General features: G+C 33.4%; 1 protein-coding gene across 1 annotated transcript in view; it reads right to left on the bottom strand.

Moving 5' to 3' along the window:
- The window catches only part of LOC123531414 (protein AF-10-like), a 114,281-nt gene extending 103,518 nt beyond the window's left edge, over positions 1-10,763 (bottom strand). The window contains exon 1 of the mRNA XM_045312347.2: positions 10,416-10,763. Within this exon, the coding sequence (XP_045168282.1) occupies positions 10,416-10,524 (109 nt within the window). The 5' untranslated portion in view covers positions 10,525-10,763. The remainder of the gene's footprint in view (positions 1-10,415) is intronic.
- Between the last annotated feature and the right edge of the window lie 3,661 nt (positions 10,764-14,424).

The following is a 14,424-nucleotide window of genomic DNA, read 5'->3' as shown; positions in this document are numbered from 1 at the left end:
AGAAATATTGTCCTACCCATCATTTTCTAAGTCTAAAAAGGGCCATCATTCTTGCAAAAAGCAGGATAGAGTTATGTTTCTTGATGTACAGTGTCCACTTATGATTGTGAAAAACTGTTGCAAGTTTTAAAGCAATAGCTTTGATAGTTTATGAGAAAAGTTGCCTTAAACATAATATTCAACCAAGAAAATGATTTTCTAAGTCCAAAAGGGGCAATAATTATTGCAAAAAGCAGGATGGAGTTATGTTGCTTGCTGTACAGGGTCAGCTTATGATGGTGAACAAGTGTTGCAAGTTTCAAAGCAATAGCTTTGATAGTTTAAGAGAGAAAAAGTTGACCTAAACATAAAACTTAACCAAGAAATCTGATATTTTCTAAGTCCAAAAGGGGCCATAAATCTTGCAAAAAGCAGGATGGAGTTATGTTTCTTGCTGTACAGGGTCAGCTTTTGATGGTGAACAAGTGTTGCAAGTTTTAAAGCAATAGCTTTGATAGTTTAGGATAAAAGCTGACCTAAACATAAAACTTAACCAAGAAAACTGATTTTCTAAGTCCAAAAGGGGCAATAATTCTTGCAAAAGCAAGATGGAGTTATGTTTCTTGATGTACAGGGTCTGCTTATGATGGTGAACAAGTATTCCAAGTTTCAAAGCAATAGCTTTGATAGTTTAGGAGAAAAGTTGACCTAAACATAAAACTTAACCAAGAAATCTGATATTTTCTAAGTACAAAAGGGGCCATAAATCTTGCAAAAAGCAAGATGGAGTTATGTTTCTTGCTATACAGGGTCAGCTTATGATGGTGAACAAGTCTTCCAAGTTTCAAAGCAATAGCTTTGATAGTTTAGGAGAAAAGCTGACCTAAACATAAAACTTAACCAGGCAACGCCGACGCAGACGCCGACGCCGACGCCGACAACCGCTCAAGTGATGACAATAACTCATCATTTTTTTTCAAAAAATCAGATGAGCTAAAAATAATAAAGAAATTTGAATAATTTAAAATTTTGTTCATTAAAAAGTATAGTGGTCAATACTGGTCAATTCACTTTTGGTCCTTGGCAATGTGTCCTAAATTTTCAGGTCAGGTCCAATTTTGGACAATATACTTAGAATGGTCAGTGGTCAATACTAGTTTATTCAATGCTTTTATCTTCTTACAGTAGCCTTTATTTTGATTTAATGTAAGATTTTATTGCTGTAAATTACACTCATTGAAATGGACAGTACTGGTCAATTCAAATTTTGGTCCTACGCAATATCCCTGATCAATACATATAAAAGTGGTCAATACTGGTCAGTTGAATACTTTGATTGCATAATTATTTTTTTTAAATAAAGTTACTATGTTCAAGCATCTCAATAATACAGTGGGATTATTGATCATGACAGCTAATTAGTGACTAGATAGCCGGGCCTACAACATTATAATTTATTGTATATTGTATGACATGGTGTCAATTAAACAGTGTGTCAGTTGCTACCAAAACACAATTAAACCACTTCCATGAAAGGGTTCAGATGTTCACAGCAACTTTTCATTAAATTATTTATACCAGTAAAAATAATTAGATGTATCACTTGTGAATCAAACACTTACTGCTGCAGTTTATGAAATACTTTCTACAAATTCAGGGGTTTTTTCAGCCGTTTTTATAGCCGTTATTCGGCTATATTCCCAATGCCAAAAGGTATGTATTTTTCCCAAAATGAGTGCAAAAATTCCCAATCTACATTCTGAAAATTTTTTTTATCAAAATTGCACAAAAATTGACCAAGTTATGGACAATTTTGTAATTGAAGTATGTTAAAGAGGTTGTACAGTGTGAAACAAGTGTATGAGAAAGTGCTTAAACACATCCTTACTATATCCTATGGGACTAAATATTTCCCAATTTGGAACATTTACGCGTCAAAATTCCCAATTTTGGGGGTTTAGGCTATGTTCCCAAATTAGCTAGAAAAAACCCTGAAATTAAGTTTAGTCAAATTAGCAGTTTTTCCACTTATTGTGACATTTTTGTAGAAAAATAATATATCTTTGTAATCTAATCTAATAGAAAATGTTTAATGACCAGTATCAACCAGTATTGACCAATCGACCACTTCTGACCAATTTGCGAGTACTGATTTGGTTGCTTTAGCTAAATAATAATGCCTGCATTCACCTTAATCAAGCCCCAGATGCTCTTGAACAGTCATTATTTTACTGTTCATAAACTCTGTAAAATATCTTAACAATCAGTAATGACTAATTGACCAGTATTGACCAATCGACCAGTATTGACCGGTATTGACCACTTCAGGGAGTATTGACCGGGGCGGTTTTAACCGCCCAACACTGAGTGAAAAAGTTCCGATCCCATAAAAGCCTAAAGATGAACAGATTTTAGTAAGTGACGCCATGTCGATCTCGCCATTATTGAGTTTGGCAAACTTCCATTTTATCGGCTGAATAATGCAGTGATTTTTTGTTTATAGCATGTATTTACACAAAATTTTGTTTGCAGATACGTATCGATATCTTAATGAAATAACATTAAAACTATATAAAATCATGTCTTATTCATTAGGAAATCAATTGCCGGACGACTAGTAAATCCCCTGAGGATTTGCTAGCCGTCCGGTCATAGTGAAAAGCCCGCAAGTGGTTATTCCTATGGCAGTTTTGTATTACAATACATTGTACTGAAGTCATTCAACCGATATATTTTCAACCAATTTGGTCATAGTGTTACAAATAAAATGCCAAGTCTGAATTGATGCAAACATGTCAAGCTGATGTGTGACAAATATCAAGTATAAAACTAAATTTAAAGTGTGCAATAAACATGTTTAAAGTGGTAAGAGATTTGTACTGATGTGGAAAAAATCCATGTATATACACAAAACACTGATCAATAATATATAATAACTGGTTTATTTGGAAAGTTGGCAATTACTTGCGGAGAACATGGTTTATATTTGATTAAACATGAAACTTGAATGAAATCTTGCTGTGGATTCTCTCTTTAAATAATAATTTTAATATTGAATATTATTCAACAACCAACATTTATATTTCAAACTAAAACCAAGTAAAAGCACACTGGCCAGGAATATGATTTGCATCTTTGATCTGCATTGAGATTAATACCATCACCCCTTACCCCAGTCTAAAATTCTGGATTAACTGGAAATGCCAGACAACAGAGTTTTGACTGGTATGCCCAAATTGTGAATAAAGCTGCAAGTGGTTGTTCAACGTCTTACTAAGTACTATAAATCCCATCTAAAACCTGACTTTTCAGACTCTGCAGGCCTCTTTAGTGGACCTCCAATTCTATCACATAAATTGTGATGTTGTAGACGTCATAACTTCATATGACTCAAAGAAACAGGACTTATTTCTAAAATAATTAAAAATGGAAGACTGTAGCAATCTGTTATACCGAAAAATAATTATTCTGAAGTGTCCCAAAATCTGGACACAATAATCATCATCCACCCGACGTTGACCCGTGTTGAAAGTGAGAAAAAAAACATTAACAATTATCGGTAATCATTCTGATGATAAACTAAGTAATTAGCCTTGTTTTCATCACCAATTAACACCCCCTCAAAGAGCTAAAAGAAGTGTGTCGGTTATTATGGCATCTGAAGTGGAGATCAAAGCGGTATAGTTGTCCAAGATTGTCATGGCATTACGTCATGTTTTCGCGCCATGTGACACATCACTGTCTGATCGTACTTTCTCAATTCCTTAAATTGTTGAGAAGAAATCATTAAAAAAGTTTTTTCTTTATCTTTTTTTTTAAAAGCGAATGTGCAATATCCCGAATAAACTGACATATAAATGTGTCAAATCATGAATGATGATAGCAGATAGCCTACCTCTGTGACCTATTTGCCCGCAAGGAATTTACATTATTGTTTGAAAAGAATATCTAACAAAGTGTTGTGTCAAAAAATACATGTACAATGAATAATTTAAAACTTATTAAAATCCGCAACAACATCATATTGCTTTATTTTAAAACCACATTTCTATTTACGTTCACGAGGTTACGTAACCTATTCTGACGTGCTAACAGAAATCTGTTTGCAAAAAATCGTTTTACTCCATGTATCTAAATTGCTGCCGCTTTTTCATTATTTAAGATTTTGTAATTGTGTTTTTTGTACATTCTGGTCAAGAGTCTGAATTTTATTACCATAGTATGTACCGTTTATTTACTTTAAGAAAGAAATAAATAATCAAGACCGAGCTGTTTGAAATTTTACAAAACATTATATGAAAATCTGATAGTTTTTAAAGAATTTTGCCTACATTCCTGTCGATATCTTATCAAAATTGTTATAGAACTCAAACTGTATTAGTTCTCGAGCGGTGTTGAAAATTTGAAGCGATTATATTAAAAAATGAATGCACTACGCGCGTTTTTTGCGTCAAAAGTAACCGCGATGTAAATTAGATATTATGACAGGGCGCACGTGTTTTTGGAATGGAAAATTACCAGCATGACGTTTTGATATTTTTACGATTCGCGGGTAAATTCCAGTCAATCCAGGTAATTTTGCCTGATGTAATTTCTCAATTTGGTAAAGTTACCACGTAAAAACCACTCGCCCAATTGGTGGAGTAGTCTATTCGTGCAAAGAGCTATAAAAATAATAATATACTTATCTGCAAAAATATGCGGCCCGATTTTACCGCTAAAGAAGTTTAGGGTCGGCGGTAAAAAAATAGGGTAGGTCGGGCCACCCGAAACAATTTTTTTTTTTACGCCTAATCATAATTTGTACGGGAGAGCTGTAGAAATAGACATCTGCAGGCTTTCCACAATTCTTACGGGAGAGCCGTAAGAATAGCCTGCGAGACTATTCCTACGGGACAGTAAGAATCGCCACTTCCTATCCAGTAAGTTATTTAATCATTTCCCCTTTATTTTTATACAAATATTTTATTACTTTTATTCAAAATATATGGTTAATCGGCATTGAAAATCCAATACAGCCTTCCGTTTGTGGTTGCTATTTTAACTGCTTGCAGTTGCAGGCTCGAATTTCGAGATTCTGGCCTTCGGTAGACCACAGGAGCCTGAAATTCTATCCAAAAGCCATGAAAAGTCTGTATATGAAAAAAGACCCCCCTTCTATATAATAAAAAACACCAGGAATGAAACGCATTCACACCCCACCCACCACGAGAAAACATGAAAATTTCAAAGTAAGTAGTGCGAGTGTTCTCGAGTGTCATAATTATCTAAAGGCAACTAAAATGTATGCGGGACTGTGCTTACTGGTCGCTTCACAGTATTAACTTACACGAAATCAACGATTTCAACAACATTTTGTTCATCGTCCAAACCATTGCGTGACGTCACACCTTCATGTATATTTCTGCACCAAAATTAATAATGCTGTTGTGTAAATGCCAGTATCCGGTCCGATCCGTACACAATTTAGAACAGAACAGAACAGCATCGTGTAAACAATGTCATTTGTCATTTACAACACGATTAATCAGGGTTTTCCCTCGGGTTTTTTATTTGGGAGTCCATGGACTCCCATGGCTGCTAATTTAAGGGTCCCTAATAATTTTTGGGGGTCCACAAATTATTGATCTTGAAAATGGACATTATCACTAAAAAAAATTTATCCTAAAACCGAATGAACTTGTATCTTTTTAATTTAGATAGCAGCTGATTCAGTATTTCGGAATGGTATCTTTCAAAATGGCATGAGCTTCTCAATCCAGACTGATAACAAAAGGTGTGACAGTCTTTTTGTTATGATCAAATAGCCAGTAATTACCGGCAATTAAGTGTCAACTCGTGTCAATTATGTTGTTCACAGTTTGATCTTAGTTAAAGATAATACTCGATCCTTAATTAGTATCATAATTTTTGTGATTTATTAATATTTTTTCATCAAAATACTTTAAATTTATATGAAATTAATTTTGTTTAATAGAAAAATAAACCATTCGATCTTTTACGGAATGTAACAGCAATCTTAGATTTTAGCAGTGTCAGTTAGCGCGGAGAGTAGTTTCCCTTTACCAAAATGGCGAACATCGGTAACAAAACTTGTTTTGAAGTTGGAAAATCGTCTATACCTGTGTATAATGAGCACCCACGATTCGGGGATGGTCCCGGTGGTAAAAAACTGCGCATTTTACATGGGTATCTGCGCAAAGGAAGCTTCAGTGCAAAGGAGTTTCTTGACTAATTTTGCGGGTCCAGTGGACGCAGAGGCACTACAAAATGCGAGTCCAAAGCAGTCAAAGTGCGTCAGGGACGCAGAAAACCTGCGTCCGGGAAAACTCTGCAATTAATATTTGATATCAGAAAACTCATTCCGTATCACCAAGCGTAGCTGAGCAGCCATGATATTCTTTTTTTCTGTTATGCGCTGCTTCCGTCAATGGTTGAGTTACTTTCCCTCTTTTGTCAATGCTAGAGTTAGTTCCCATAATGGGTTTTTTCCAACATGATATGCCTAATTCTTTTATTATTTAATGGTTAAAGAAATTCAAAGATGTAATATTTATTGAAAGAAATATTAATAATAAAACATGACATATACTAGAGATAGTACCTAAGTTTTTCAAATCATAGGTTTGAAGTTAAAAAGCTTTGAAATGAAGAGAAATGTCCATATATTTCTCAAAAACAGAAATATAGACAATATTTTAACCAGAAGTGCGGAGTTATGAGCATTTAATATTTTCATGATAACGAAAATTTTGTGATCAAGGAAATGTAACTCTTCTTGAACATGGAGAGCATAAACATCAAAGGGACATAATATAGTCAATATTTTCTAATTGGGTGCATTTGATTTAACATTCAACTTTGATCTGGATTGCTAAATACTGATCCATGATACTGTGTGCTAAAAATTTAGAACATCTGGAACAGTCTATTAACAGCAAAACTATGCTTTAGCAGAATCTAAATAGAGTAAAGCTCTAACTGGGACTCGAACCCAGGACCTCTCACCCCTAAGGCAGACACTCTACCACTTCCCTATAACAGCAGTAGCTAATAGCTATGCAGTTTAATTGCTGGATTACATTGCGTGAACTGGAACAATAATCGGTGAACTCCGGATTATCGGCGTATTCGCTTTGTTACCTAACGGCAATTTTTGTGTAAAGAAAAAATATAATCTAATGCTGCCAACGTCATAATTGGTCAAATCTGCCCAAATTTCTCTGACGTGTTGTTCAGAGTATGAACTTACTAACTGGCAGTACCAGTGAAATATTACTTACACTGAATCTTTTATATTTGCCCTTTTTGCAGCTGCCGAACGGCAAAGACGATGAGATTTGTCCAAATATAAGTAATTATTTTACCAGTTTTGAGAGGATTTCAATTGATGGGAAATTACAGTTACAAACTAAATACCTTTCTGCAACACATGAAGTCATTAGCATTCACTGTCAATCAGTATTATGACTGAGATCGACTGTCATTCATTCATTTCAAAGTTTCATAGACAGAGTCCGTTGTTTACATTTTTATCGTAACCGGTGCACTTGTAAAAATCACTTTAGTTTGAAAAATCAAAGTATGCGAAGAGCTATGGTACGGTCTCTACATATACAGATATTTTTTACCTGGTTCTTGAAATTATTTTGTATTCTCTCCGGCGCAGAAATATACATGAAGGTGTGACGTCACGCAATGGTTTGGACGATGAACGAAATGTTGTTGAAATCGTTGATTTCGTGTTGGTTAATACGGTGAAGCGACCACAGGCTGTCAACCAGGTCTTCTCCAAAATATAGGAAGAATATAGGAATATTTTCACAACAAATATAGGAGTTTTTGGATAGTTTTGAGGCAAAATATAGGAGTTTTCAACAACATATTTTTTCATTTACTGGTACCTATACTATCAACTCTTACCTGTACACTTACTGTCTTACTGTTTCTACATTAATCAATGTCTAGAATGTCTACCATTCTCTTCAACAGCATCACAATCCAGACAAGACAGAAGACTGCTATAAAGCCCACAACATATTCTTCTGTACCTTTCACTGCTCTCAAGCTGTTTTCGTGCAGACTTGGATTTCATTGATTTTGGAAGTTGGACAGTGAAATAATCCACATTTACCCTCCAGTTCGTTAATACTCTGGTCATGGCTGGCAACAATGTCAACCATCTGCTTGGTACATGTCTTAGGAACAGGCTCTCATCCATGTCATACTCCAGTTGAAGGTCTTTAAAATCTTCTCTTCTGACTGGCTGCTGCTTGAAGAACTGATACAAGTTAACTCTTCTGCATCACTTCGAAAACAGTTGAGACCTTTTCTAAAAGCATTGTGCACTGTATGGAGGTTGCAGGGCTCAAAGTCAAGCAAACACGGGTTGCCATCTGCTTTCAAACTTTCATTGACTTTTCTGTGAATGGATTTGTTGACATCTGGGAGATGAGAGACTTATCAAATTCTTCATGGGTAGGTCTACTTCAAAATCATTCCCTAATTTAAGGAAAGCTTCACTTACAATGTCAGCTGTTGCATGGCCAAAGTGAAAAGCTTTCAAAAACCTCACAGACACTTCTCCCTCAATATTGCTCCAAAATCTTATCAGTATGTCCATTTGTCTACATTGCTGTGCTGTTGTAGTTTCATCAAACATAAGAACATACCCTAAATTTCCATCTATAACTTCCTTCACAATTGCTTCTGTCAAAAATGGTCTTATGGCTTCTGAAACTATGTATGATGCTTTTGTCCTTGACAAAGAAAACCGATCAGCAATATCACACTTGAACATCTTCTGAAACACTTTGTCAAGGCCATCACATGATCTGAATGAAAAATCAGCAGCTGCTACTTTAAAACACCACAACAGCTCAGATTCTGTGACTTGATGTTTCAAAGGGTGACTTGTGAATACATGTTGTATTTGCCTCTGCTCAATATCACTTGAACCTACAGTAGCTGGTTTATTAGATGCTCCAGAGGCTGTAGCAGTCACTGTTTTACCGTCACCCTTGGTCAACACTTTTTGGGCAGTGTGTTTACCAAAACGAGTATCTGAGATCTGTTTGTGTTTTGTTGATTTACAGTGCTGTTTAACCTGAATGAAACCACTGTTGCTTACAGAAAATTGCTTACAGCATAAAATGCAGTAAGCAACTTCAGTATTTCCTTTTACAGGTTTACACCATTTAAACAATTTAACACCAATGTCGTCCTCTAAATCAAGCCACTTGTCATTCCAATGTGTCTTTCCTCCAGGCATTGTCTTACTATTACAAGGTAGTGACACTCACAGGCTGAATGGTTTTTTTCAACATGGTTGTCTTATGGCTCAACTGTAAAACTTAAATGTTGAAAATATTTATCTTACCATGTCAACAGACTACATGTGCTGACTACATGTGCTGTTAAAAATAAAAATTGTTTTAATAGCACAAACAGTCTGCCTATGTGCTTCGATTCCAGTTTGGAAGAGCAGGCATGGTCCCCTCAGTATGTAGATAAGTCTCTGAGAAAATCTTCCTGTTGACAATTCAGTAAATGAAGACTTTGAACTTTGGTAAAACTGCATGAACTGTATATTTAAAACAGACATGGTACTTCTGCACCAGTTTGTCATCTTTACTATACTTTTTTGATGTCAGAGATCTCAGAGATTTGTCTTGTAGTTCATCATTGGGGAGTATCTGAAAGAAAACATCTGAACGAGACTTTGAAAGACCCATGTCCTGTTTCACTGCCTTGCAAAGTGACCATACAGATGAGGAAGAAGAGCAAAACAACATTATCTTAAGGATGGTGATAGTGTGGCAGACATGGGAATTTTCTTACCTATAAAATAAAGAATCCAAAAGCAGTATCAAACCAAGATTTACTCTCTTATTCATCGGCAAGAACTTTACTAAAAAATATAGGAATATTTTTCAAAATATAGGAAAATATAGGAAATATAGGAGGTTTTTCAGAATATAGGATTTTGATCCAAAATATAGGAAAATATAGGAATATAGGAATCAGTTGACAGCCTGCGACCAGTAAGCACAGTCCCGCATATATTTTAGTTGCCTTTAGATAATTACGCCATCCGAGAACACTTGCACTGCTTACTTTGAAATTTTCATGTTTTCTCGTGGTGGGTGGGGTGTGAATGCGTTTCATTCCTGGTGTTTTTTATTATATAGAAGGGGGGTCTTTTTTCATATACAGACTTTTCATGGCTTTTGCCAGTTTTGGATAGAATTTCAGGCTCCTGTGGGTAGACAGATAAAGTATGATTAAATTTAAAATTAAAGTCGGCTAGAAGGCAACATTACAACAATTGGACTCATTTATGATGAAAACATGGGGGCAGCCAATATGTGATTTTATTAGTGTCGTTTTTTTTTTCCGTCTAAGTCCTATCAACACGATTTTCATGCTAGTTTTACCTTGGTGGACGGCAACATTACAACCGTGTCCATCGCAATAAACGAGCGGATTCTCTGCCCAACCCCTCTCGTCTGAACAAACGCAGCAACCTCCTACCATCTCTTTCATTTTTGCGTATATAATTAACTAAATTATTGACACAATCACGTAGATTTTGTCAAAAAATTATGGGTTGTTTTGATTCCGCCATATTTTTCATATCCATTGCGCACGCGCAATTGGCCGGTGTGATATGAGAGTTATTTCATCGTAATTAAAGAACTTTCGATCAAAAACCACGGAACAGAATACTTTGCAGACAAGTACTGCAGACACTATACACAAAGAAGGATTTTGCAGACAACATAGGTAAAGAAGGATATTGGATTTTGCAGACACTATATGTAAAGAACAAAAGGTGTGGATGTATAAAGGGATGGTTGAGTGAACTGATAATGTTTTTATTATGTCACTGATTTTGTACTATTATACTTTAAGACCAAGATTTAAATGAGACTTATGGTTTATAAAATATTCAAAATATTATTTACAGTTAATAATAATGATAGATGGTAATAATGATAGAAATTTAATATTAATAACATAATCATTATTTGTTCTTATTATTAATGGTTTATTTTATTAATTGTATTATTTAAAATAACATTTTGAATATAATCTATAACTATAATTCTCATTTAAATTTTATTATTAATAACAGATAAATATCAAAAGGGTATAAGGTCCTATGAGGGAGTTACTAACACTTTGATGTATTCAAATAAGACAAGAAAAGTGAATGTTTCTGGTTTCTTTTACTCTGATCTTTTTAAAACATTTATTCTTTATTCTTACCTGTCTGCAAAATTCAACTGATATATGACAGAATTGCATAGGTTTATTCTTACTTGTCTGCAAAATTTTACTGATATATCACTACATTATTATATCAGTGTATGCTTTATTTCTACTTGTCTGCAAAATTCAACTGATATATACATGTACATTATTATATCAGTCTATGCTCTATTTCTACTTGTCTGCAAGATTCAAGTGTATGCTTTATTTCTACTTGTCTGCAAAAATCAACTGAAATCTATCTGCAAAATGCAGTTACTGTTGATATATGTACAGTATTCCATAACTTTAGTGTTTATTCTTACTTGTCTGCAAAATTCAAGTGCAGTCTGTCTGCAAAAAAACAGTTAATATTGCGGTTTTATTATTAAATCAATTTATTCTTTATTTCTACTTGTCTGCAAAATTCAACTGATGTATGACAGAAATACATAGGTTTATTCTTTATTCTTACTAGTCTGCAAAATGCAACTGATATATGATAGAAATGCATAGGTTTATTCTTACTTGTCTGCAAAATTCAAGTGTATGCTTTATTTCTACTTGTCTGCAAAATTCAACTGAAATCTTTCTGCAAAATGCAGTTACTGTTGATATATGTACAGTATTCCATAACTTTATTATTTATTTTTACTTGTCTGCAAAATTCAACTGATATATGATACATAGGGTTATTCTTTATTCTTACTTGTCTGAAAAATTCAACTGATGTATGATAGAAATACAAAGGTTTATTCTTTATTCTTATTTGTCTGCAGAATTCAAGTGTATGCTTTATTTCTACTTGTCTTCAAAATTCAGCTGAAATCTGCAGTTACTGTTGATATATGTACAGTATTCCATAACTTATTATTCTTACTTGTCTGCAAAATTCAACTGATGTATGATAGAAATACTTTCTTTATTCTTACTTGTCTGCAAAATTCAACTGATTTATGATAGAAATGCATCTATAGGTTTATTCTTTATTCTTACTTGTCTGCTAATTCAACTGATATATTGATATCGGTCTATGCTCTATTCCTGCTTCAATGTCTGCAAAATTCATCTGAAATCGGTCTGCAAAATGTAGTTATTGTTTATATATATACGGTATTCATTAAGTTTATTCTTTATCCTTACTTGTCTGCAAAATTTAACTGCAGTCTGTCTGCAAAATGCAGTTAATGTTGCAGTTTTATTATATTATATCAATTTAATCATTATTTCTACTTGTCCGCAAAATTAAACAGAAATCAGTCTGCAAAATGCAATTACTGTTGTATTAATATATCATATCAGTTTTTGCATTATTTCTACTTTTCTTCAGAATTCTTAAAGGCCTAGATTTTGGCAGTGGGCCAAGGGATTTCTGTCTTCACCTGCACAGTTGGGGGCTAATGACCATCACAGTATGGTTCCAACAAACAAGGGTCATTGTTTATTTGAGAGTCAGTCTACCTTACAAGTGTATCAATTAGTGAGAAGTGGCAACAATGTAATTTATTTTAAATTTATGAAAAATTGATAACTTTTAAAGTTACACTAGTTTTTTTTGGCATTTCTATGTGAAGAAAAATATTTGTTAATCAAACACAATAATAAAATAATCAGAAACTTATTTCCACAATAATGAATTAATGAGAAACTTACTTAAAGAAATATGCAAGTTTTTATTTTTTCAAATTCTTTCTGGAGAATTGTGATATTGCAGAAAAATGTGACTTTCACTCATCTATAGCTTGCAGAATACTGTAAATAACATTTGTCTAAAACTGAAAACAGAATGTGCATTTCAAAGTTACAAAGCAAAGCATGAAAAAGTCACTTTTGGAAACATACTGAAAATGAAAATTGAGTATAGATGGAACACAATAATTTTATATTCAAATAATGTTGATTACATGAATACAAGAAAATCAATTTCCAGTTGGAAAAAATATTGTTTGTCAGCACAAAGAACTCATGAAGTTTTCACTATACTTGTGTTTTGTTATCATTATTATTTTCAATATTATTACTGTATATTTTATCATACTATATAATACTAATAATAATAATGATGATTATTTTTATTATTATTATCATTATTATAACATTAAAGTAATAGTTATTATATCATATAATATCAAAATAATAACTTTTATTATTATCATTCCACATTCACTGAAGAAAAATTAATTTCTTTCAACTCCACTGCACACATCTTCATGGTCTAGTTAGGGTCCCTGCTGTGCTAATTGCCCTCTAATCAGTTACTGTTACATAATCGCTGATAAGCAGCAGATAAGATGGGAGTTGTATATTGGATTTTGGGGGGGGGGGGGGGGGGGGGGGGGGACACTTATATAGTAGTGAATCTAGGCCTTTAAATTTTAATTAAAATAAAGACATTGATAAAATAGGACTCTCCATATATGCATATTGATCACTATCTGACCTTATCAGACAGGACTTGTTTATTCCTGGGGCAATAAAGTAATTAAAGGCCTAGATTCACTACTATATAAGTGTCCCCCCCCCCCACCAAATCCAATATACAACTCCCATCTTATCTGCTGCTTATCAGCGATTATGTAATAGCAACTGATTAGAGGGCAATTAGCACAGCAGGGACCCTAACTAGACCATGAAGATGTGTGCAGTGGAGTTGAAAGAAGTTAATTTTTCTTCATAATAATTATAATAATTATTATTTTGATATTTTGTAGATGATAATAACTGTCACTTTAATGTTATAATAATGAAAATAATAATAATAGAAATAATCATAATAATAATTATTATTATTATATTATCATTAGTATATTATTATTATTATTATTATATTACATATAGGATGATAAAAGATACAGTAATAATATTGAAAATAATAATGATAATAAAACACAAGTACAGTGAAAACTTCCTGAGTTCTTTGTGCTGACAAACAATATTTTTCGATGTGGAAATTGATTTTCATGTATTCATGTAATCAACATTATTTGAATATAAAATTGTGTTCCATCTATCATCATTTTTATGTCATACAATGCGAATGTATTTTTCCTTGGGTATTGATTACATTTATCGGACTTTTCTTAGCTACCTGTGTAAAATCTAAAACTTTTAATAATAAGGTTTTAATTGTATATATCAATGAACTTCAAGTTTGTTTGTAGCATATTGGCTGTGCAGTGAAAAAATTATTGA

Source organism: Mercenaria mercenaria, chromosome 11 (genome assembly GCF_021730395.1).
Source record: "Mercenaria mercenaria strain notata chromosome 11, MADL_Memer_1, whole genome shotgun sequence".
Lineage (NCBI taxonomy): Eukaryota > Metazoa > Mollusca > Bivalvia > Venerida > Veneridae > Mercenaria > Mercenaria mercenaria.
The sequence above is the reverse complement of the archived record's forward strand: the minus strand, read 5'-3'. Positions and strand labels throughout refer to the sequence as shown.